This window comes from Varanus komodoensis, unplaced genomic scaffold (assembly GCF_004798865.1).
Source record: "Varanus komodoensis strain SLA01 unplaced genomic scaffold, ASM479886v1 scaffold23, whole genome shotgun sequence".
Classification (NCBI taxonomy): domain Eukaryota; kingdom Metazoa; phylum Chordata; class Lepidosauria; order Squamata; family Varanidae; genus Varanus; species Varanus komodoensis.
This window is the reverse complement of record NW_025335627.1, coordinates 999,127-1,022,592: the sequence shown is the minus strand read 5'-3', so window position 1 is coordinate 1,022,592 and position 23,466 is coordinate 999,127. Positions and strand designations below refer to the sequence as shown.

Here is a 23,466-nt window from a genome sequence, read left to right as displayed (position 1 = left end):
GAGCCCCCGAGGAGGGGAAGCCGCAACCAGAGCGCGGCCGAGCCCCGTGCGCACGTCCCCTAATCGGGACGGGCTGGGTCAGGCAGCGCGGAAGAAGCACTCCGCCTGCGAGCGGCCGCACTGGCAGGGAGACGGCGCTTCCGGGGAAGGGACTTCCTTGCCACTCCTAAGATGGCCGCCGGAAGGGGAGGTGCGGCTCTTTCCTGCCCTTCTTCCCCGGAGGGGACCGGGGGAAGACCCGAACGCTCCTACTTTCGGTGTACACATTAAGTATACAATAACCTCTGTCTGCACAAATTCTGCACCTTTCCTAATGGTGATAAATAATAAAATAATAGCATTTTTAGAGACTTAAAGGTCCAATAGCTGTCGAGAAGACATGCCTTCCATTCGGTATCCTCCACTTTCTGCAACAGCCCTGTAGATCCATTTGCCCGGTAAATGAAGTGTTTTTCTTGTCGGTCCCCGACCAGCCTCTATTCTTTTATTCCATTTATTCTCCCGTTATTTAATGTTTAATTGCTTTTAATTGTGAATTGGTGGATGCTGTGCCATTTTATCTGTCCTTGTTGTAAAGCGTCCGGAAGCACTAGTAATGTGACAGGGTATAAACGCTTTAAATATATTAAACCGATCGATCAATCAGTCAATCGTTTGACTAGTTACTGGACCAGTGATTGGACCATTGACTTGTAACAACTTGCCTTTGTGGTGTATTCCACAGTGTGGGCTGCAGCACCCACTCCCCAGTCTGCAGTGGGCAATGAAAGGTAAGGGCAGGAATGCCCCTTCCTCCAGCTAATGCCCTTTCTTGAAGTGCAGTAGTTAGAACAAGTCACAGAGCTGAAAGTGCAAAGTCAACACAATAGGAGCCTGGAACGTGAGAGCAGGAAAATGAGGAGGGGTTCAGGATCAGCAAAGTGTAGCAGGCAGGGAATTAGCACTTTACATCACGGGGATAAGTCTTAAATCACAAGAGTACAGTAAACTTCTGAATCTAATGCAAGTGAAGTCGGCATAGATGTGACGCTTAATTTACTTTTTATACTTACAATTTATGAAGAAGAAGTTAAATCATAAAATAACAAAGGGGCATGCAGCCCCAAATATATATGACAGGTTCAATTAATAAAATTTCCTTATTTGAAAAGGAAATTTTCAACAGCAATAAATTTTCAGCTTCGTTGTGAGGGGTCAGACATGCCCGTCTTTGCCAAAGTCCACCCAAGCTCAGAGTGTGAATATATACAACTCTGCAGGCTCAGTAAAGGTTAGTGGGATGGTTTTCAGATATATGGACAATGGCAGGACATCCCTGAGAATGAAAGAGCCTAATGTCAAGAGCACGGCACTCTAATCTCATGAATCTCAGCCGTGCCAGTGAAGCTATATTTACACCAGGTCAGACAACATCTTTATGTCCTACCTGGTACTTGGTTTTTCTGGGTGGCTCCAAGGTGAGCAAGTTCATAGCTAATTTTAAAACTCACCAGAAAACCTAGCAGCATGATTTAATACTAATTTCTAGAGATACTGTGGCACACAATGTATTAACTGATATAGCATCCCTTATTAAAATTTTAGTTATTGTCCTGTTTTTCAGTGGGACAAGTTTTGTTTCAGTGATGGTTGACGATTTCTACCTCAGACAAAACGACATGAGAAGCTGAAAAATAACCGCTGAGGAAAAATCAGCTCTGAAACACACTTCACACCACGTCATTCTTTTGCTCAGTTTCAATGAGTCAGCCAATATGCTGCAAGGAAAGTCCCCATGTTCATTTCGGAGGGCAGTGGGTTCTGACATGGGCTCCGTTCATGTGCAATTTGACCCATGGGACCCTCGTTTAGACTCTGGGTTCCTTCTCAGCACAGCTAGCACCCAGCTTACGGTCCCATGTAGCTCCAGCAGAGAACATGTTGTTGATCACTGTCTGATGCTCGTTGTTTTTCTGATGACTGCTCTGGGATATCAAGTGCATGGTCATTGTTTTTGGAATCCTGGAGCAGTAACCCTCACTGCAAACAGGAGATGTGGCCTTCGTGTGAGACTCTTCTCGGGGACTTCTGATGCTGACCGTCTACTTCATGGGTGGAAACAAAGGGAGGACGTCAGCCTCTACCCCACCAACACTGTGCTCCTAAATTTAACTCAGATTTGATTTAACCCATCAAAAAATAAACCATATCAGCAAAATTGGTAAAACTGTGTGCAGATTGAGAACTGAAGGGAAGGATTTTCTTAGGTGGCTTTTGCCTGAGGTAGGCTTCAAGAGAACTACATTGTCACATGCCATAAAGCCGCCATTTGCATGAAAAGAGTGATGGAAAATGTGTATACTTACTCCTGTGTTCTCTTCTGTAGCCAGAAACTTCACACCAGAAATGATCTCTCAGCGATTGTCCTTGAGATGGCAAACAGATGATTTTGACAGTGTTGGTCTCTTCCTTCCTGGCCAAAGGAAGGTCTGATCCTTATTAAGGCTAAAAGTGTCATAAAGAGGGTGTGTTAAGTAAGCTTTCCAACATGAACTCTGATGTTCAGAACTAGCCATTCTAACTCTTTTCCCAGATAACACAAATGAGCAGGTTAGCTCACCTCCATTCATTTTGCCCCTTCCCAGTGTACCTCCCAAAAATAACAAGAGACTTCCACAAAAGGGCAATCTGCAAGGATTGCTCAGCTTATTCACTCTCCAATACAGAAAATATTCATAATGCTAGAAATGTGTTCTGTAAAGGTTCATAATATGAAAAAAGGATCAGTGCCAAGTATTACTGCTTCCAGATTCACACCATTTGCTCGGAGAGGGCCTCTGACACCCATGCTGCGTTGGGGCATTCCATGGTGTGCTGGAAGTGGTGTCTGGGGCAGGCAGGCACCCAAAATCAGACCAAGATGCCCAAAATCAGCCCACAACACCCATCCATGGGTCATGGCCCCAAAAGTGGCCAAAATGGGCAGGTCGGAGTAGATGATGATACTAATAACAACATTCATTTAGTGTTATCTTCCTTGCTGGTTTTTGGGATTGAATTTTGAGGTTTTGCAAAACTTTGAAGCATTTCTTTGACTTTCATCATGTGTCTTACTAACTAGAATTGTGGATACTCTTGCTGTTAGATATAACAAGTACATGAAGGCATCAAAGCAAGGTGTCTGTTTTTTATGATGTAAGTACTGTCAAATGACTAGCTTAAATTTCATTTTGTAAATTTTATTCCTTGGGATGATAAACCTCAGCTTAAAAATAAATCCGTATGCCTTACAACTGTATGCTGCTTATATACAATGTTAATTTCGCCCCTCAGGAAGTGTTTAAGGAGAGGATTGGTTATGCCCATCTATTTGAGGTCCTAAAATCTATGGGTCAGCCTTCATGGGAACTACTTGAAGAACTTATGAATATGGTAAGATGCATGCTTGTTTTGCCTGTTGCTTTCAGTGGGTTAGTGAGGTAATTTTGTTGGCCTTGTAGAGGTTTTATGCAGTAAAGCCCATGTCATCAGATGCTTGGAGTAGAATCCCCAGCTTGCGTATGCACGTGAGCACACAGACGTGTAATGATAATACCTACAGAGGAAACAAGTGTGAGGGTCTGAGGCATTTCTTTGCAAAGTCAAAATATGCACAGGATAAGAAAGCTTGGTGGAGCAGGACAGGGACCTGGAAAACCCGGGTTCTGTGTAGTCCCTACTCAGCCATGGAGTTGAGCGACCCTGAACACTTGGTCAGTCACTGACTCTCAGCCTAACCTACTCAGAGCACTGCAGTGCAGAGGAACTGCAGGAGGAGCATGGATGCTGCCTTGTGTCCCTTGCAAAACATATGATAATGATATTAATTAATAATAATAATACATAGAGTTTCTTGCCTTGCCTTGAGTCTACATAGAAATGTCCTAAATTAACTCCCTTTTGATCTCATTCTTTATGTTTTCTGTGTGTACCAGTATGTATAGGTATGTGTGTGTTGCAGTGTGTGTGTGTGTGTGTGTGTGTGTGTGTAGCAGAGGTGTTGAACATCAGGCTCATGGGCCAAATCTGGCCTGCCTCAAATCCCAGACTGGCCCTCTAATATGCCCCTGGTGGCCGTGCACCTTTCCCTTTTCCCTGGCCGCTGAGCTTTGGGTGGTTTCCTGCCTGTTGCATTTTTTTCTCCATCCCAAAAGGCTGAAACGTTCTTTCTGGGGGCTTATTTATTGGCAGCCAGAGCTCTAAGCTGAACTGTACTAGTGGTGTGGATATATGGCCCATGCCTGCTTTTTTGCCTTGCCTGTTACTAGAGCTTCTCCAAAGAAGCCTTGAGCTGAAGGAAGTTTAATACCCCTTAGAGTGTGCTCGCAATCTGCCCAGTGTAAGCCCTACTCAATGGAAGAATATTCCACCATTTCCAGAGCCATCTTGTAGCAAAATTCTTGTGGCACTTGAGAAGACTGATCCGTTGCAGCATGAGTGTTTGTATGCTAGAGCCCAGTAGTGGTGCAGGAGCCCTCTCAAAGCTCAGCGGCAAAGCTTGTGCCACCACAGACCTGTCCTTCAGGTGCCACCAGGTTGCTTGTTGTTTTGGTCTACTAAAATGGTTTCTGCCCTTGCTGCTCACAAGTAACCCTGCTCCACTTGCTTTCCACGAGGCTGTTGAAGGTGACCACGCCTCAGCTGGGATGTTGGGCATCAGTAACGTTCAGCCCTTGCTGCTGCTGATCCAGTGGCTTCCAGAGCTGGAGTCGTGTGATCTTCAGGTCTTCATCTCCAACCTGCTGAAGCGAATCTGTTGCCTGAACCAGCAGAGCTGGGCCACCTGCGTCAATACAAACATGGTCATCCATATCATCAAGACACTCAGTCAGCACGCCCTGCCGCATGGAGCCTGTGCAGAGAACCTGATCACCCTCTTGGGTGTTTTGGGCAGCCAGTCCATGAGCTCTGAAGAGCTGCACCAGCTGATCAGGCTGCTGAGGACTAAGGACCCGAAGCAGACCCATCCTTACGCCGCCCCCGTTATGCTCTCAATCCTGACGATGGCTCGCAAGCAAGGCCTGGACAGTGCCTTGCAGTATTTTGACTTGTCGCATGGCATGGCTGGCATCGCAGTCCCACCGATTCACAAGTGGCCGGGCTCTGCATTTGCCTCCAGTGCTTGGCTGTGCTTGGACCAAGAGCAAATGGTCCCTGGGCCCAATGGCAAGGGAGGCAAGAGGAAGCAGCTCTACAGGTAGGCCTGCTGTCTGTAACACTGGAATGCGGGAAAAGCTCCTTCATCATCGTGGTCTCCGTGCAGCACACATGGGTGCTGTGCCTGTGCAGTGCCTGTTTTCGGGAAGATTCAGCTCAAATGGTTTTTGCTGGGAACTCTGCTCCCCCATCCCCTAATATAAATGGGTGGAGTCCCTGCCCTCTTGGCTCCCCATCTAATCTATATTTTACTGTTTAAGTGGTTCATATTATTATTACTTTTAACTGAGAAGCTGGCAAAGTGCTGTCCCCCAATGCCATCTTCAGAAAGGGGCTTTGGAGCTCGACTGCTGCCTCAGCCTTGCACTTAGGTTCCTGGGCAAGGAACTTTTCGTTTGCCTGTGGGAAGTGGGTGTTCCGTGGCAGGCCATGGCCACCATTTTATGAATGGGCAAGCCTCACCCCCGTGGCAGCCATTTTATGAGGGTGCCTGCAATGTTCCCTTGTGCCCATCTGTTTGGGGACTGTGTAGGCAGTTGTGGCTTACTTCCACCCTGCTTGCATTCTCATGGCTACACACCTGGCCTCTTATCCGAAGCAGGATGCTAGCTTAAATTGGCCCTTGGCATTGCATTGTTCTCGGTCAAGAAAGGCTGGCATGTGAGAGAAGACAAGAGGGAGCGTGTGAGTTCGGGAGAGGGCTGGAGAGAGGCGGGCTCCCTGACCCCTGTGGATACTGCACAACTTCAGCCTGGGAGGCAGTGGGGGAGTTAGTGTAGGTGCCAGGATGGAAAGGGAAGAAGGTCTGTTTGGGTAAGGTAGGCAGGGCCCATAATATAAATAAGCATTCTCTGTTTGATATCACAATCATCACGGCCGTTAGAAAATCCCACAGCTAGCTCAAATAGTCATTTTGTCGTCATGCTTGGAACGGCTTAGTGACCCATATACAAGCTGAATCAAATTGCACAAGTGCTTCTCATGGAGTCCTGCTGGGAATCTGATCGTGACCTGCTGGGGAAGAGTGCCACCTATTGAAATGCCCACCAAAGTCCTGTATGTTAAGAGGCTGCTCCCGAAACCCCAGCTTATACGCCATTGTAGTTGCTGCAGGTCATTGGAATTGCAGCTCTGGGTGAAACAGCAAATTTTAGGAGGAAATCTGCATTTTGCCCGCAGGGGAGGCAGGAGAACCCCTGGCCAAATCACCTGTGCGTTGCATGGTGAAGGAGCCAAGATCCTGCAACCTCCATTAAGCTCAATATCAGGAAACCTATTGGGAGAAGCTTTCCTCCTAAGGTCACTTATTTTGTGGCACTGCCGAAAAACTGCGAGAGGTGCCGAGGTGCTGAACCGTGTCTTGAAATATTATAGCCCCAGACATCCTCCCTCCATCTCTGTTGTGGGTGCAGAACCTCCTGCCTGTGGGCTGAATGAAGCCCATGGAGATGTCCCATCCGGGCTGCAGCATCCTGTAAGGCTCCAGCTCCGTATTGTACTTTTCCCCCTTAAAAGCAGCTGAGCAGAAAGGGAAAATAGGCAACAGAGAGCTGAGTGCTGGATTGCAGAGAAGGTGACATTTGGATCTTTGTAGTGCATTTTCCCTCACTGCTCACCTTTCTAGTGATCAGCCTTAGCAAACTGAGATCTCCCTTTCCCTGTGATCTCCCCATCCTGCCACTCCGTTGATGGATTGGTGTGTCTTGGCAGGGATGCCCACTGCCTTTGTCCCTGGCACTGCTGTCCATCGAGAACTTGCCCATGGGTCAATATGGCTTTGGGGCTCCAACCCCGCTCCCAATCTAAATGAATGAGTCTACATCCAAATGAGTCCTGGGACCCCCATCTTGAACGTGTGCCTCCAGGGCTTTATTTTATTTTTTTTAATTTACTTGCATTCACCTTGTGTACTTCTGTGCTGCTGACCGGTGTTCCTTAAACCTCTTGCCAACCTCTCTTTGTAACTTTTTTACAGGTAGTGGGATGGGCTTTGAGTCATTCATTACTTGCTCGTGGTTGCTGTATGTACAAAAAAAGAGTATGCCACAGTGATGCTTTCAGACCACTGCTTCAGCGATTCGCTCTGGGTAAGTGGGGGTGTTTCAGCTGGCTTGTATCAGCCCTTCGAAAGGTGGGCTGGGTCTCCATTGGGAGCTGCAGGGATTCGTCCTACAAGGCAAGGTCTAAAACTTTGAACTTAGCCGCCAGATTCATTAAGACAGGAGTAATAGCTATGTAATCTTCTGTGCTGGCCCTGCCAGTCCCAAGATAAGTGTAGGTCCCGCCAGTTATATCAAAAGAGGTGCCATGGAGTACATGGAGATTAGGCATGGAAAGGAGCTCCAAGAGATTTGACCCATACTTGTTTACTACTGAATCCTTTGAAGATCGGTCTAGAAACTGGACATGCCTAGTACACTGAGCATGCAGGTCATATCCTTCCTCAAAGATGCCCACTCCTATTCTCGCATTAAAATCCCCACATAGAATAACATGTGCGTATGGGAAACGAGATATTAGCGAGTCTAGCGTATCAGTTAAATGTCCCAGATGCAGCCCCTACTTGAGAAAGGTGAACTCTTAGGTGGAATGTAGACGTTTACACATAGTAAACTTCTAAAATAATTACCCTTAAGGAGTAGGGTCTGGAAATTACTGGGACAGTTGGTCTCTATAACCTGGATGTCAATGTTTAGGTCCACTGATACCAGTGTAGCCAAGCCTCCACTTTCTCGCCCCTTTGAATGAGTTTTGGTTGCAGGGACAAAATAAGTCCTGAACCCCTGAATATCCAAAGAATTGGGGTTCATAAGCCATGTTTCTTGAAGGCATAATACATCAAAGCCATGGATGAATGTTATAAAATCAGAGTCATAAAGCTTATCGTGCCAACCCCCCAGATTCCAAGAAAGGGACTCAAGTCGTCCATCTGCATTTAGTATCTTATTTTGGACCTCATCAGAGACTCTGAAAGAGGAACCATACTTTGGGGGGCCCTCCACCACTCCAACACTGGCTGCAGGAATGAGGACAGGTATGCTCCATCCTGCCTTCCCTTGAGTAGAAATGGAGGAAGTGACTTCTGGGTTTCTTATATTTGCCCTCAATGGAGTAAGAGGAGTTGGAAGTGAAGCAGTGTCAGGGCAATTCTCAGGTGATGAAGATGGGCCAGGTGAGTTTGAGTTGTTTTCTAGCAGGGATACTTGGCTGGACAATTTGGAGGGTTTGCATTGAATTTCTTCAGGATTAATGGCAAGTTGATAGTCTGAAGATATTAGGTCAGTTAATGGCTTTGCTGCTGCTCGGTTAGCGGCAGTGTTTGTTTCAGTTCGTCCAACCTTTTCAGAATGTCGTCTTGCTCTGTTTGGTACAGCTTCAGAGGAGGCAATTAACCTGATTTCAAGGCATCATCAGTGCCAGACCTTTCTTGTGTAAGTTCAACATGATTATTCCAACAAAGTCTTGTCAAGGTTGCTGAAGGTGCTGGGTTACTACGGTTTTTATCATTTGGCTCCTTGGCATAAGGCAGGGGAGTGTCTGCTTGCGAAGAAATGCCAGAAAGGACATTTCTTTTTTCACTGGGGAAGACTTGCAATGGATATATTTGGAAGACAGAAAGAAAATGTTTCATTTTGAACAGCATACCGGGAATGGTAGAATGGTTAAAAGACAATAAAATACATTTGTGACCTCCCATGCTAGGGAGCCATTGCACAGCTCTTAAGTCAATCATGTAACTTTGGCATCAGAGAAGTGAGCTAAGAGATAGAATAATAGCTCTTCTGGTGGACCAGCATCCGATATTAAATCTGTTGGGTGTAATACTTAGTGCAGCCTAATGTGTTTGAAGAACACAATTGCACATATTTGAACTTAACTCCTTGGCAGAAGGTGGAGCTGTGCACACTGCCTCTGATTGTGTATCCTTTCTGGTTTTAGCAAATTCTTCTAAACAGTTTTGCTTCCTTTGACTATCTATGGACAGGTCCAAATAAAATAAAATAAAATAAAATAAAGGAAATTGGTCTTGTCGTTATTACTTATGGTCTTTGCATGCATCATGTAATCTTCAATTTTTGGTTGTTTATTTAGCTTGGGCAGAGTAGATGAACCAGGGCTAGTACTGCTGCATTTCTTGTTCCTCGCCGTTGCAACAGAGGCTTTTATACTATTTCCAGGAACCTACTGATCTGCTATACAGTGTCTCTTGCAGGAGGCTTGATTTTAAAACATGACTAGATAAGAACCCATTTGCTCCTTTCATTACATCAGGCAGGCCTCAAACCTTGGTCCATCAGGGTATACCTCTCAGCCGGGTCGTACCATAGAGGACATATAGACACGACAAAGAAACTCTGATAGGACCCCAGTACTTGTCAAAATGGATGGTCGAAACCATCAGGCTTTCACACCAACTTGCCAACCTGGAGTTGCCGATACTTCCTAAAGGTCACTCGACCAGAGCTGTGGCTACCTCATTGACCCTTCGTGCCAGTATACCTGTTCAAGCCTTATGCAAGTATTGCAATCACCCTCATTTGCATGCCAAGACCCACAATAAACCCTGTGCTTCAGTGATCTTACGTTTAATCTCTTGTGATAAAGGCTATTGTATTAAGTCTCCTCTGCAGATCTCTCACTTTCTTTTTCACTGTGTTCCCCTTATTTTGTCATCACGTGATCAGTTGCTATGTGTTAGAAACACTCTTTCCTTTCCTTTGGAAGAGAAAAATATTCCAAGCATGCAGAGAGTTCTTTTTGAAACTTTATTGCAATAAAGGGAGTCAGAATGGTTTTCTTCCCTTCTTCCAACTCAGCTCAGCACATGTTCACATCCCATTTTTTATGCCCTGCCCCCCCTCCCCACTGGCCGCTTCCCCCTCCTCTTTTTCCCTTCACTGGCCAGGGTACTGAGAGGTTACAAACCTTTTCCATCCACCTATCCTGTGCCACTGATACCTGTTCTTCCCTCCCACTTGGTCCCTCCCAGGTAAATTATAATAAGCTTATTTCCTATGCAGGGTGTGTTTGTTAATAGTCATGAGGTCATTCATTGAGCAGGTTTCCTGCTGTCTCATCTATGTGACAATCCCCTCCTGTTATCTGATCTCAGCCCCCTCCTCCTTTGACTAAGGAATTTTCCTTGTTACAGGTTTCACTCTTCCTGTTTCCTTGTTTCAAATCATCATTTCATCCCTATCATTATGTCATGTGATGGTGATGATGGGAGTTGTAGTCCAACATATATGGAGGGCACTGGAATGCCAAAGCACAGCTAATGCTAATCCAGGGCTGGTGGCATTGGATTCTTCCCCACATAACAGAAGGTGGCAGAGTTGCTATATCACTGTTTTCTAACATTAAGTTGAATGTGTACTTCACTATCAGAGAGCAAAAGACATATCCTCTGGAAGGATAAAAATGGAGAAAAGTGACTACAGTGGAAAAGTGTCCTTCTCAAAATGCCATGGGTAGTTGCAGAAAAAAAATCCAAAGCACTGTGGATAGGAGATTCCTATGTTCAGAAACTAGGGATTGACACGTTCCAGATGGGGTTAAATTCCTTGTTATAAAAATGGGTATGCAGTTTGGGGATAATTCCAAATTAATCATTATAATTAGAATCCCAAGTGAATTTTGTGGAATGGTACCAGCTTCAGCTAGTATGTCTGCTCTGTCCATTCTTGGTCAGGGATAGTTTTGTGATCAGTACAATAGTAACCTTGAAACTGGATTACTGAAATTGAGGAGGTGCCCTTAAGGCTGGTTTGGAAGCTGCAGAGAGTGCGTAATGCTGCAAGGAGGCTCTTGAATGAAGTGCTTTGTCATGTGCACATACGTGTGCTTGAAGAGATTCAGTGTTGCCAGGGTTCAAAGAATTGACCTACAAAGCTCTATAGAACTTGGACCTAGTTACATGAAAGATAATTATCTCCTATATTAACCCATTTAAATAACTTACTGTGCCTGTTAACCACGATGGGGTGGGCGCTGACATCTAGCCAGACATCCTGGAATGTGAAGTCAAATGGGCCTTAAGGAAGTCTGAGCAACAACAAAGCTAGTGGAGGTGACAGTATTCCAGCTGAGCCATTCAAAATCCTAAAAGACAATGCAGTAAAAGTGCTACACTCAATATGCCAGCAAATTTGGAAAACTTGACAGTGGCCACAGGATTGGAAAAGGTCAGTTTACATTCCCATCCCAAAGAAGGGCAATGCCAAAGAATGTTCAAACTACCACACCATTGTGCTCATTTCACATGCTAGCAAAGTGATGCTCAAAATCCTACAAGCTAGACTCCAGCAGTATGTGGACCAAGAACTACCAGAAGGACAGGCAGGGTTTCGAAGAGGCAGAGGAACTAGAGATCAAATTCCTAACATATGCTGGATCATGGAGAAAGCTAGGGAGTTCCAGAAAAACATCTACTTCTGCTTCATTGATTATGCTAAAGCCTTTGATTGTGTGGATCACAACAAATTGTGGCAAGTGCTTAAAGAGATGGGAGTACCAGACCATCTTATTAGCCTTTTGAGAAACCTATATGCAGGTCAAGAAGCAACAGTGAGAACTGGACACGGAACCACTGATTGGTTCAAAATTGAGAAAGGAGTTCAGCAAGGCTATATACTGTCGCCCTGCCTATTTAACTTATATGCAGAGCACATCATGAGAAAGGCAGGCCTAGATGAATCACCAGTTGGAATTAAGATTGCTGGGAGAAATATCAACAACCTCAGGTATGCAGATGATACCATTCTAATGGCAGAAAGTGAAGAGGAACTTGATGCCTCTTGATGTGGGTGAAGGAGGAGAGTGCAAAAGTTGGCTTGAAACTCAACATTAAGAAAACTAAGATCATGGCATCCAGCCCTCTCACTTCCTGGCAAATAGATGGGGAAGAAATGGAGGTAGTGACAGATTTTATTTTCCTGGGCTCCAAGATCACTGCAGACAGGGACTGCAGCCAAGAAAGTAAAAGACGCTTGCTCCTGGGGAGGAAAGCTATGGCAAATCTAGACAGCATACTAAAAAGCAGAGATATCACCCTGCCAACAAAAGTGCGTATAGTCAAGGCTATGGTTTTCCCAGTTGCAATGCATGGCTGTGAAAGCTGGACCATAAGGAAGGCTGAGCGCCAAAGAATTGAGGCCTTTGGAGAAGACTCCTGAGAGTCCCTTGGAATGCAAAGAGATCAAACAAGTCAATCCTAGAGGAGATCAACCCTGACTGCTCCTTAGAAGGCCATATACTGAAGATGAAACTCAAATACTTTCGCCACCTAATGAGAAGGAAGGACTCACTGGAGAATGCCCTAATGCTGGGATCTGACTGCACCTTGTTTTCCCATTAAAAATAACCTTTAACATATCCAGCTTTTGTCCGTAAATCTATGGTTCTTGTGTTCTCTCCCTAGCTTCAGGCAGAAAGCAAGTGCCATCCCTCACATATTATATTATTTAATGAGAATTTGAAGCATAATTGGACAATGATATTTTTATCACCATCGGATGGTGTATAGTACACAGTGTAACATAATTAATATAATACTCATTTGACAAACCAAGAGTACAATCTGGTGCATAAACATGTTTGCATCCCTTTCATTTCAAAAACAAATGCAATCAACTGCAAACCCATCCACAGAAAGATCTTTGTGCTTGCTATCACATTGGCTCTGACTTATGGGTGACCCCATGAATGAGCGTCCTCCAAAAGGTCCTGTTCTTGACAGCCCTGCTCAGCTCCTGTAAACGCGAGGCTGTGGCTTCATGTATGGAACTGAGCCATGTCACAGATGGTCTTCCCCTTCTGCTTTTAACATTCCCCAGCAGGACTGTCTTCTCCACTGAGTCTTGCCTTCTCATGATGTGCCCGAAATATGACAGCTTCATTTTTTTTCATTTATCTTCCATGGAAAGTTGAAGTTTAATTTGATACAAGCTTCAATTATTTGTGTTTCCATTGGTCAAGGATATTCAGAAAGCTCTCCTCCAACACCAAGTTCCATATGTATCAATTTTCCTCCTGGCAACTTTCTTTACTGTCCAGGTTTCACAGCTGTACATGGTGACCCAGAGCACCCCAGTGGGGATGATCTTGGGCTTGGTCTTCAGTGAAATGTCCTTATTCTTTTCCAATTCCTTCATTGCTACTCTGCCAAGTCTCAGGCTTCAATTTTCACAATTTCAGTTTCTTCAGTGTTGATCTTAAAGTTGTTTAATTCTTCTGCACTCATTATTTTTGATAAGGTTCTGTTGCAGTCCTGTTTTTGTACTTTCCTCTTTCATCAGGAGTCTTTTCAGTTAGCTGCTACTTCCTGCCAATAAAACAGTTTCATCTGTAAATCTCAAATCATTGATGCATCTTCCATCTATTTTCACTTCTGCTATCTCTGATGCTAAACCAATTTATGATGTTTTGTGCACAGACTGAACTGATAGGAAGAGAGAGATGGGGCAGCGGGGTGGCAGCAAGCCTTCTCTGTGTTGGCACCTCTCCTCTGTGATATGTCAGCCACTGGTGATCATGTAATTTTGTGTACCATAGCTTTTCACAACCATTAACTTGTATACAAGTTGATGTGCTTTTATAAGGATGTACTGTTTTAGAATTTTTTGTAAACTGCTTTGGGATTTTTAAAATGGGAAACAGCATTAAATATTCTAAAATAAACCATATCATGCTGAGCACCATCTGGTCAGTCCCTGTGACACAACCATAACTACAATCTATGGGATATTTGTAAGTGTAATTGCAGCAGAAAACAGAAGACCAAATGCAGGAAACACATGACCTGGAGCCCATATGTTTGCTGAAGAAAATGAGGCTCAGTCATCCCTGTGGAAAGCCACTGTAACTGGAAAAGCCCTAAATGTAATTCTACTCTCCACCCAGCTTTTTGACACAATGGAAGTAAGGAATGCCCACTGCTGGGTTTGCACAGCACATGGATACAGGTGAAATATCAAGAATATTTGCAGTCTGAGTCCATAAAGAAACTGATCACCCACATGCATACTTATATGTTATGACTCTCGAGTCAGAGGAATGAGTGAATGCTGGCAAGATTGGTGGATGGGCATAAATTGGCAAAAAGAAGTTTTAGGGAAAACTTCTGTTTTGTTTTCATTGTGCTGAAGTTTAAATGTAAGGTGTTTTGTGGTGCTGAATCCTATTTCATAGTTCAGTCCAGGATGGATTTGCTGAGTAATTGTGTTTGGCCTGAAAATACTGGATAGACCTAGAGAAAAGAAAAATAAGAACCGTTATCCATTTTCTGAACTGAATCCTGATGTTCGCTCTGATGAGTGTGCTATCATTAATAAAGAGCATCAGGGGGGTTCAAGGTATAATTCACTTTTGTTTTTAATGTCAGAGTACTAAAATACTCTTGGGGCAGTGTTTTGAAGTAGCCATTTTAATCCAGTCCCCTTACTCCTGAGTAAAAAGATCCATGTCACGGTTAGGAAGAACAGCTTTAACGGTGCTCGGGTTGTTTTAGTGCATTTGCCTCTGGCTCAAACTATTTTTAGCAACTGACCTTTCTGGACCAGGCCAAACAAGTAAGGGTGCGTGACGAACATCGGGGATGCCGCTGCAGCGTCAGAAAACGCCTGCTTTGCCTGTGGGAAAAAGGCGGCCGGGAGCACCCGCCCCCGCCCCGCGCTCTCCAAGCTTTCCTAGTTATCTCTGCCGCTCCGGCAGAAGGGGGCGGCTGGATGCAAGTGGCGACGCCACGCCTCCAGCTCAGTTTGTTGACTTTCACGGTCCCGTCCCCGCGTTACTGGCCCGCGGCGTCCTCCCGCCGAGGTCCCGATCGGTCGGCGTCCTGCAATGTCTGCCCCAGCGACAGAGGGCGGTGGGCCTTCGGATGAGCTGATCTTCTATGTGAATGGCAAAAGGGTGAGTGGGGTTCGAGCAGCCGCCGGAGCGCACAAAAAGGAACCCTCGCGCGTACCTTCTGCTCTCCCATGTTTGGCAGGAGGAGAACCTCTGCGCCTCCCTCTCTCCCTGCGGGGCTCCCGCATTAGCGGAACAGCAATACACATAAAACTTCCTAAATCCGTATTGGTGCAACCGTAAAGGTCACAGAAATGCGCGAGCTTCCAGATCCCTTCATTAGGCAAAATGCTGCAAAAGCATGTTCGGGAGGTGGGAATAGAAGGGAGAACTAGACTGACTGGATGTTGAAATGTTTGCACGGTCTAGAGATGGTGCACTGGGGTTGCCGACTACGGTTGGAGCCCCAGAGCCTTCATCTGGAGGCCTGAATCTGGGAAATCATCTGCCCCAACCTGCTGTCCATGGGTTCTTGCTGAAACAAAAGTACATGGGCCCTGATGATCTCTGTGGCATCTTATCTTCTTGGGTAAACTGGATTTGTGCCCACATGTAATTCTGCTCCTGCTGCCGCACCCACTAAACCTGTCTGCCCATTTTTTTCCCCCTGAAGTCACATGCCTCCTTCTCCAGTGTATGTGCATGCCTTTTTACAAAATAGGGTCTTTTAAAGACACACGCATAGACTTTAGAGCATGTATAAATTTGTATATGCATATTTATGCATCCTCTCCCTCCTCCGCTCCCACCCCCGTGGACCTGAGTCCCTGATCTTTGTGATACCTTCCACTGCCCTGGTATAGTAAGATAATATGGTTGACCAAAAAAAAAAAAAAAAGATTACTAGAGCTGTGATTTAAATCCACAGAGATTTTAATTTCAGGTTGTTTACAGGGTAAAAGTTTGCACCTTTACTCAGTTACTGACTTAAATCAGACTTACTCCCAGGAGGTGTGCAAAGAATTGTACCCTTGGTCCAGCTGGCAATAAAACTAAGGTAATTAGAAGTGCCCAGTCCATCCATTACTTGTCCTCAAAGCTGAAGGGGAATGGGAACAGTGGGAGGCTTCCACTTAAGGCTGCCCTGGCATAGTCTACCTAATGCTAAGGAAGGCAAAGTGATGGATATACACCATAGCAGCTTCACAGGGAACTGATAAAACTTATGGTAATTATTGCTAAATATCTATCTGGGCCATTTATGGAAGATTAAGGTATAATCTTAGATTAATCAGATTAAGATATAAGGTGTGTTCCAAGGAAAGAAGAAGGTGCCTTTTCTCTGACATAAGTTAGTTATCAATATAAACCTAAAAGGATACAACTGATTCTTACAGTTTGTGTTTCATTTCTCATGCAGATAGTGGAGAAGAATGCTGATCCGGAGCAGACATTGCTGTCTTTCTTGAGGAAAAGACGTATCCTTTTCTTCTCTGTGGCAGCCCAGAATCAGGCCAATTTTTGACTCCCTTTGCCCTGGTTATTCCTTATTTCTCTGCCCCCCACCCCCCACTCACACAAACCAATGTACACTTGGCACAAGACAGCACAGATATGTCTCCTAATACATATTTTTTAAAATCGGAAATACAGTCTCAGGGAGTGGGGTATGTGTGCTCTCAATGGGAGTTACCCATCGCAGTAACTGAGCTGAAGGAGGTTGCGTAACCATTGCACACTGGCTGTTTTTGAGACTGTGTTTGCTTTTAATGCTACAGATGTTGCACTTAATTTGGATGGTTACAGATTTTTCTTAAGGCTGATGATCTTCTGTGCTGATCATATTTTATCCTTGGTTTGAGGATATTAAGTAATATGTATTTTTACTTATGAAAATTAAATGGCTTTGTTTGTAGCATTGTTTAGTTCATCGTTTTCTGATACTACTTACACTCATCTTCTGTTCACCTTTACTGTCATTTAACTTTTGAAATACTGACTTGCACAAAGCAAAGTTGAAAAGTGAGAAGCAGAAAAACTCTTGAACTCTCACCTTGGAAGCTCTTATTCTGAGTGTAATGTAAGCCCAGCTCCAAGAGGCTTTGATCCAATTATGTGCAAATTTTACTAAATGGAAAGTCTTTCTATATACAGTGAGGCTTATTCGTCCTAGTCAATGTATGCAAGGTTGTGTCCTTCATCCAAAAAGCATTCACTTTTGCTTGTTGCTATGATCTCATAAAGATGACCAGATGGCTGTGGTGCAGTCACAGGCTCTTAACCTACCCTGTCTCACAGGGCTATTATGAGGCTAAATTGGGGGCTGGAGAGCCACACATGCCACTCTGAGTTTCTTCAAGGAAAGGCAGGATAGAAATAGAGCCAATCAAAAAACAATCCTAGCCAGGTATTGACGGCAAACTTTCAAACAGCCTCCCTAGAGTATAGAATGAGACCATACACATACACTGTGGGTGTCCCTGAGTGTAGAATTTGTGTTTTGCCCTTAACTGCGACTCAGTCCGTCTCACAGGTACCAAGTATGGTTGTGGTGGAGGTGGCTGCGGAGCATGCACTGTGATGATATCAGCATATGAACGTATTACCAAGAAGATTGTGTATCCTTTTGAAGAGGCTGGTGTACTGCATGTTGCAATTAAGTCGATTGGATGGATGATTTTGCTGTTGAAATAACCGCTATAGCTATTCCATGATGTCCCCCTGTACTGAAGACAACTGTGATCTTTCCCCTTCTTGTGCAGGCAAGAAACAAAAGCCAGGATGGGTGATCCAGTTGAAGTTGCGTGTCTAGACACATAGGAGCAGGCCTCAGGTGACTCAAGGCTGAGTCACCTGAGGCAGAGAGCAGGTTCAGCATCCCAGAGCATGCTGCATCATTTTCTCCTGTATAAGTAAATGGTTTCTCTTCACACTTACCAAGAGCATTAGTCTTGGGAAAACAATTGCAGCAAGAATACAGCCTGACACTTGCAACTTTTCTACAGAAGGCGTTTGTTGCATGCTGATCTCTTGCTCTTGGAAGTTTGTGGGACCTTCATGCAATGTCTTCATCCTTCAGGCCCTCTCCTGTGTTTTCCTGTTTTTGAAACTTTCCTTTAGAGCAAAGAAAATCAGCTACTAAATTTGAAATGCAGAACAAGCTGGAATTAAAGCTTCTTGAAGGGAAACACCAAAACAGTGAAATCCAGCTTGTTTCAGCTCCGTGGATTTACTGCCTGCTTCCAATCCAATGATCAGAAGCAGGCCTGGTCTTTTTCTTTTTCCTTTTTTTCTTTTTTTAGTGGGGGCAGGGTAAATTTCCATCTCTAAGAAGACTGCAGCTCGCACGTATTTTTAACCGCTAATGCAATTTGAGAAATAAGGGAATGCCCTAACACCATGTCACTTTAGCCTGCTTTCTCCATAATCAGCCAATTTGCATAAAATCATAATATGCTCAAATTGTGATTTGCAGAAATGAGCTGATTCTGCACCAAGTACACTAGTGCCAGATGGTTTTCAGCTGCTAATTTGCATAAATGTTATTAGGAGTGCGGAATGATATGCAAATTGTGGTCCATCCTAAAGACAGAAGTCTGCTAACTGGCTCTACATGTACTACAGCATGTTAGTACCAGCACAAGTGTTAGGGTTGGAGTTAACTTTGAGGATAGGATTTTGGTAAGAAAAATATGTGTTCCTTTCATTGTCCAGAGTGCTAGAACTAGCCCTGAGAGGGCAGAAAGGCGAGTGATCAATAAGAACACCCTGAGCACTCCTTTTGCACATGTTGTCTGAAGGAAAAGGGATTACTCCTGCGTACTTGGGCTAAAGCTAAGGTTAAGGTAAGGAGTAGAGGTGAGGCTAGGAAGACATACCTTGGCACATCCTGGGGCCTGGAAATAACCTGTACTTAGCAAGTGTTTAGGGTTAAAGTAATAGCTAGTGTTAGGGTTTGGAAAACTTGGTTACTGTGCATGTCCATAGGCCTGGAAATAGCTGTGACTGGGCAAGGACTGTGAGCAGTCAACAAGAACACCCTGAGCGTTGCCTTTCTGAATGTTGTCTGAATATAGAGGGATTATGCCTTAGGTTAGGCCTTGGGTTAAGAAAATAGTACAGGCCTGGAAGCAGCCATGACTGGACAGAAAGAATGAGCAGTCTGTTGTTGTTAGTCGCGAAGTCGAGTCCGACCCATCACGACCCCATGGACAACACTCCTCCAGGCCTTCCTGTCCTCCACCATCTCCCGGAGTTCACCTAAGCTCATACCAACTGCCTCAGTGACTCCATCTAGCCAGCTCGTCCTCTGCCGTCCCCTTCTTCTTTTGCCATCTATTGTTCCCAGCATTAGACTCTTCTCCAGAGAGTCCTTCCTTCTCATTAGGTGGCCAAAGTATTTGAGTTTCATCTTCAGTATCTGGCCTTCTAAAGAGCAGTCAGGGTTGATCTCCTCTAGGACTGACCGGTTTGATCGCCTTGCAGTCCAAGGGAAATGCAGGAGTCTCCTCCAGCACCACAATTCAAAGGCCTCAATTCTTCGGCGCTCAGCCTTCCTTATGGTCCAGCTTTCACAGCCATGCATTGCAACTGGGAAAACCATATCCTTGACTATACGCACTTTTGTTGGCAGCGTGATGTCTCTGCTTTTTAGTATGCTGTCTAGATTTGCCATAGCTTTCCTCCCCAGGAGCTAGTGTCTTTTAATTTCTTGGCTGCAGTCCCCATCTGCGGTGATCTTGGAGCCCAGAAAAATAAAATCTGTCACTACCTCCATTTCTTCCCCATCTATTTGCCAGGAAGTGAGAGGACCGGATGCCGTGATCTTAGTTTTCTTAATGTTGAGTTTCAAGCCAACTTTTGCGCTCTCCTCCTTCACCCGCATCAAGAGGCTCTTTAGTTCCTCTTCACTTTCTGCCATGAGAGTGGTATCATCTGCATATCTGAGGTTGTTGATATTTCTCCCAGCAATCTTAATTCCAACTGGTGATTCATCTAGCCTGGACTTTCTCATGATGTGCTCTGCATATAAGTTAAATAGGCAGGGCGACAGTATATAGCCTTGCCAAACTCCTTTCTCAATTTTGAACCAATCAGTGGTTCCGTGTCCAGTTCTCACTGTTGCTTCTTGACCCACATACAGGTTTCTCAAGAGACAAATAAGATGGTCTGGTACTCCCATCTCTTTAAGAACTTGCCACAATTTGTTGTGATCCACACAAAGGCTTTAGCATAGTCAATGAAGCAGAAGTAGATGTTTTCCTGGAACTCCCTAGCTTTCTCCATGATCCAGCATATTTTGGCAATTTGATCTCTAGTTCCTCTCCCTCTTTGAAACACTGCCTGTCCTTCTGGTAGTTCTCGGTCCACATACTGCTGGAGCCTAGCTTGTAGGATTTTGAGCATCACTTTGCCAACATGTGAAATAAGTGCAATGGTGCAGTGGTTCAAACTTTCCTTGCCATTGCCCTTCTTTGGGATGGGAATGTAAACTGACCTTTTCCAATCCTGTGGCCACTGCTGAGTTTTCCAAATTTCCTGGCATATAGAGTGTAGCACTTTAACTGCATCGTCTTTTAGGAATTTGAATAGCTTAACTGGAATACTGTTGCCTCCGCTGCCTTTGTTGATGCTCAGACTTCCTAAAGCCCATTTGACCACATTCCAGGATGTCTGGCTCAAGGTCAGTGACCACCCCATCGTGGTTATCAGGGATGTTAAACTCTTTCTTGTATAGTTCCTCTGTGTAATCTTGCCACCTCTTCTTAATCTCTTCTGCCTCTGTTAGGTCCCTGCCATTTTGATCTTATATCATGCCCATCTTTGCATGAAATGTTTCCTTCATATCTCCTATTTTCTTGAAGAGATCTCTGGTCTTCCCTATTCTGTTGTTTTCTTCTATGTCTTTGCACTGTTCATTTAAGAAGGCATTCTTATCTCTTCTAGCTATTCTCTGGAATTCTGCATTCAGTTGGGTGTATCTTTCTCTTTCCCCCTTGCCTTTCGCTTCCCTTCTTTCCTCAGCTATTTGTAAAGCTTCCTCAGACAGCCATTTTGCTTTCTTGCATTTCTTTTTCTTTGGGATGGTCTTAGTTGCTACCTCTTGTACAATGTTGCAAATCTCCGTCCAAACTTCTTCAGGCACTCTGCCTATCAGATCTAATTCCTTAAATCTATTTGTCACCTCTACTGTATATTCATCAGGGATATGATTTAGGTCATACCTGAGTGGCCTAGTGCTTTTCCCTACTTTCTTCAACTTAAGCCTAAATTCTGCAACCAGAAGCTCATGATCTGAGGCACAGTCAGCTCCTGGTCTAGTTTTTACTGACTGTATAGAGCTTCTCCATCTTTGGCTGCAGAGCACATGGTCAGTCTGATTTCTGTGTTGACCATCTGGTGATGGTCTTGTGTAGTGTCGTCTCTTGGGTTGTTGGAAAAGAGTGTTTGCTGTGACCATCGTATTCTCTTGACAAAATTCTACTAGCCTGTGCCCTGCTTCATTTTGTACTCCAAGGCCAAACTTGCCTGTTATTCCGGTTAATAATACAACGAGCACCTCTTCAACAATGTCCCCTTGGCCAGCTGTTGCCCAACTTCAAATTAAGAAGGAAGGAAGAACGGAGGGAAGGAAAGTTACATAAGCAGAGTCAAGTCCAGCAGGGCTCAGCATGTGCATGTTGACCCAAAAGCTGACCCCAAGCTTCTGATATATTTAAAGAATTCTTTATGTTATCCTTGATGATGTGCTATGGTTGTCAACATGCTTTCTTTCATCTCTGATCATCTGCCTGCATCTCCCTTTTGCAGGTTTGTGCTCCCTTTTGTTCTCCTCTTTTGTTAAGCCTTCTGTTTCCTGAATGCAACTTTTTCTCAAGTAGCTTCCTTCATAATGCTCATTCACCATGCTCTTGTGCTCTTGGACTTGGACATTTCCTAAGTAGGGTATATATACTATTTGAACTATATATACTATTGCAGTTTTGAGTGATTTCCAAGCATTTTTAGTGGTTTGACCCTTCTGACTGCTCCTTTCAACTTGCTTTTTATTAATTCTCTCATTTCAGAGAAGTTTCCGGTTTTGAAATCAAATGTGGCAGTGTTGGACTTCTATGGAAATTTACCACTTAAGTGTATTTTAAATCTTAAAGCACAGTAGGCCACTGTTTCATATTGGTTCAATAATATTTACATCTTATGCCAAGTCTTGGGCAACTCCTTTTAGGACTGAATCCAGGATTGTCTTCTCTCTTCCCTTTCTGTGATAAATTGTTCTATAGCATTAGAACAATAAGAAATTTGTTTAGAACACTGAGAAATTTAAATCACTTTGTCCGAGCTGGAACGTGCATTTATCTAGTCAGTGTGAATGTAACTGAAGTCACCTATTATTAACTTTTTTTTTAAGTCTCTCTGATTTCATTTTCCATCTCAGAATTGCCCTGAAAGTTCTGGTCTGAGGGGTTGATAACACATTCTCAAGACTAAATTAATTCTGCAGCCAGGTATCATCTCCCATAATGCCTCATCGGAAGAATCTGCACTTTTTATATTCTCAGGGCTGCTGGACCCTATGCCTTCTTTGACACACAGAACAGCACTTCCTCCACTACAGCCTTCCCAGGCTTTCCTATAGATTTCATATTCAGAAATGGCCCTATCCTACTCTTTCTCCATTCTGACAGGTTTCTGCAATGCCCACTGTATGTAGCTTCTTTCTGAAAACCAGAAGGTGAGCTCACCTGTTTTGGCTTGGTGGTTTCTAGCATTTGCCTAGAAACATCTGTGCACTGTGACCATCCCCAGTTGATTCTGGCATGTGCAACTTCTGTTTCTAAATTTAGACTCCTATGACTGGTTATCAGGTTTTGCCATATTCTCATGGCCTATTTCCTCCCCAGTAATATTTGAGCAATCGGATGCTTTTTTATCTTCAACTGCGAGAGATGATTTCACCTGAGCTGGTCGCTTCTCAACTTTCTCCCAGGTTTCAGTCTAAAACCTGCTCTGCCACCTTCTTTCATGTTGCACCAGAAGTCTGACTCCAGTTTAGTTCCAGTGGAGCTTGATATGCATGTCTCAATACATAGATCAACTGTCAACAATCATATATGCCAAGTGATTTCTGAATTTTTGTGCATTACTAAATTTGTCTGGGACTGTCAATATTCACATCTCCAGTGCTGACTTTGGAGAAGGTCAACATTCTCCAAATTTCAGACAACAGTAACCTCTGGCAATTTGTTTTTCCCTTCATACCTGCAGCCTTCAATCCTACCCCCCCCCCAAAATTGCTCCAGAGGGTTGGGGGACCCTCCAGACCAAACTGGGAGGCATGTGGGAAGTGCAGGCACGAGAAGAGATAAAGGGAAGCCCCGTTGCATGAGCCAAAGCCAGTCTTGTGATGTTGGATTTAATCATTAGCTGTAATATATTTACAATGATAGTGAACACTTAACAATGACAAATAATCCAGTTAAATGCTATATTTATAACACATTGCAA

The 23,466-nt window shown here is 44.3% G+C and overlaps 2 protein-coding genes across 3 annotated transcripts in view; both read left to right on the top strand.

Annotated features, from left to right (window-relative positions):
- Positions 1-213: 213 nt before the first annotated feature.
- Positions 214-7,195, top strand: LOC123024365 (neurobeachin-like protein 1). 2 transcript variants are annotated; one of them, XM_044432004.1, is made up of 5 exons: positions 214-437; positions 2,366-2,466; positions 3,313-3,411; positions 4,635-5,215; positions 7,151-7,195. In XM_044432004.1, the coding sequence occupies exons 2-5, from the start codon at positions 2,386-2,388 to the stop codon at positions 7,152-7,154; spliced, it is 765 nt and encodes a 254-aa protein (XP_044287939.1). In that variant the 5' UTR covers positions 214-437; positions 2,366-2,385; the 3' UTR covers positions 7,155-7,195. The 2 variants fall into 2 exon arrangements, with proteins under 2 accessions (XP_044287939.1, XP_044287940.1); XM_044432005.1 differs by lacking the exon at positions 2,366-2,466.
- Positions 7,196-14,924: 7,729 nt separating this feature from the next.
- LOC123024423 (aldehyde oxidase 1-like) overlaps positions 14,925-23,466 on the top strand; it is an 83,247-nt gene continuing 74,705 nt past the window's right edge. The window contains exons 1-3 of the mRNA XM_044432140.1: positions 14,925-15,084; positions 16,382-16,439; positions 17,483-17,579. Coding sequence (XP_044288075.1) covers positions 15,016-15,084; positions 16,382-16,439; positions 17,483-17,579 — 224 coding nt within the window. The 5' untranslated portion in view covers positions 14,925-15,015. The remainder of the gene's footprint in view (positions 15,085-16,381; positions 16,440-17,482; positions 17,580-23,466) is intronic.

What these genes read in the sequence shown, in the direction of transcription:
- LOC123024365 (XM_044432004.1), top strand. Translation starts at nt 2,386, where the DNA reads ATGATCTCTCAGCGATTGTCCTTGAGATGGCAAACAGATGATTTTGAC. An exon ending in TCCTTCCTGGCCAAAGGAAG is followed by an intron (nt 2,467 to 3,312) that starts GTCTGATCCTTA and finishes TTCGCCCCTCAG; the next exon opens with GAAGTGTTTAAGGAGAGGAT. An exon ending in TTGAAGAACTTATGAATATG is followed by an intron (nt 3,412 to 4,634) that starts GTAAGATGCATG and finishes GCTTTCCACGAG; the next exon opens with GCTGTTGAAGGTGACCACGC.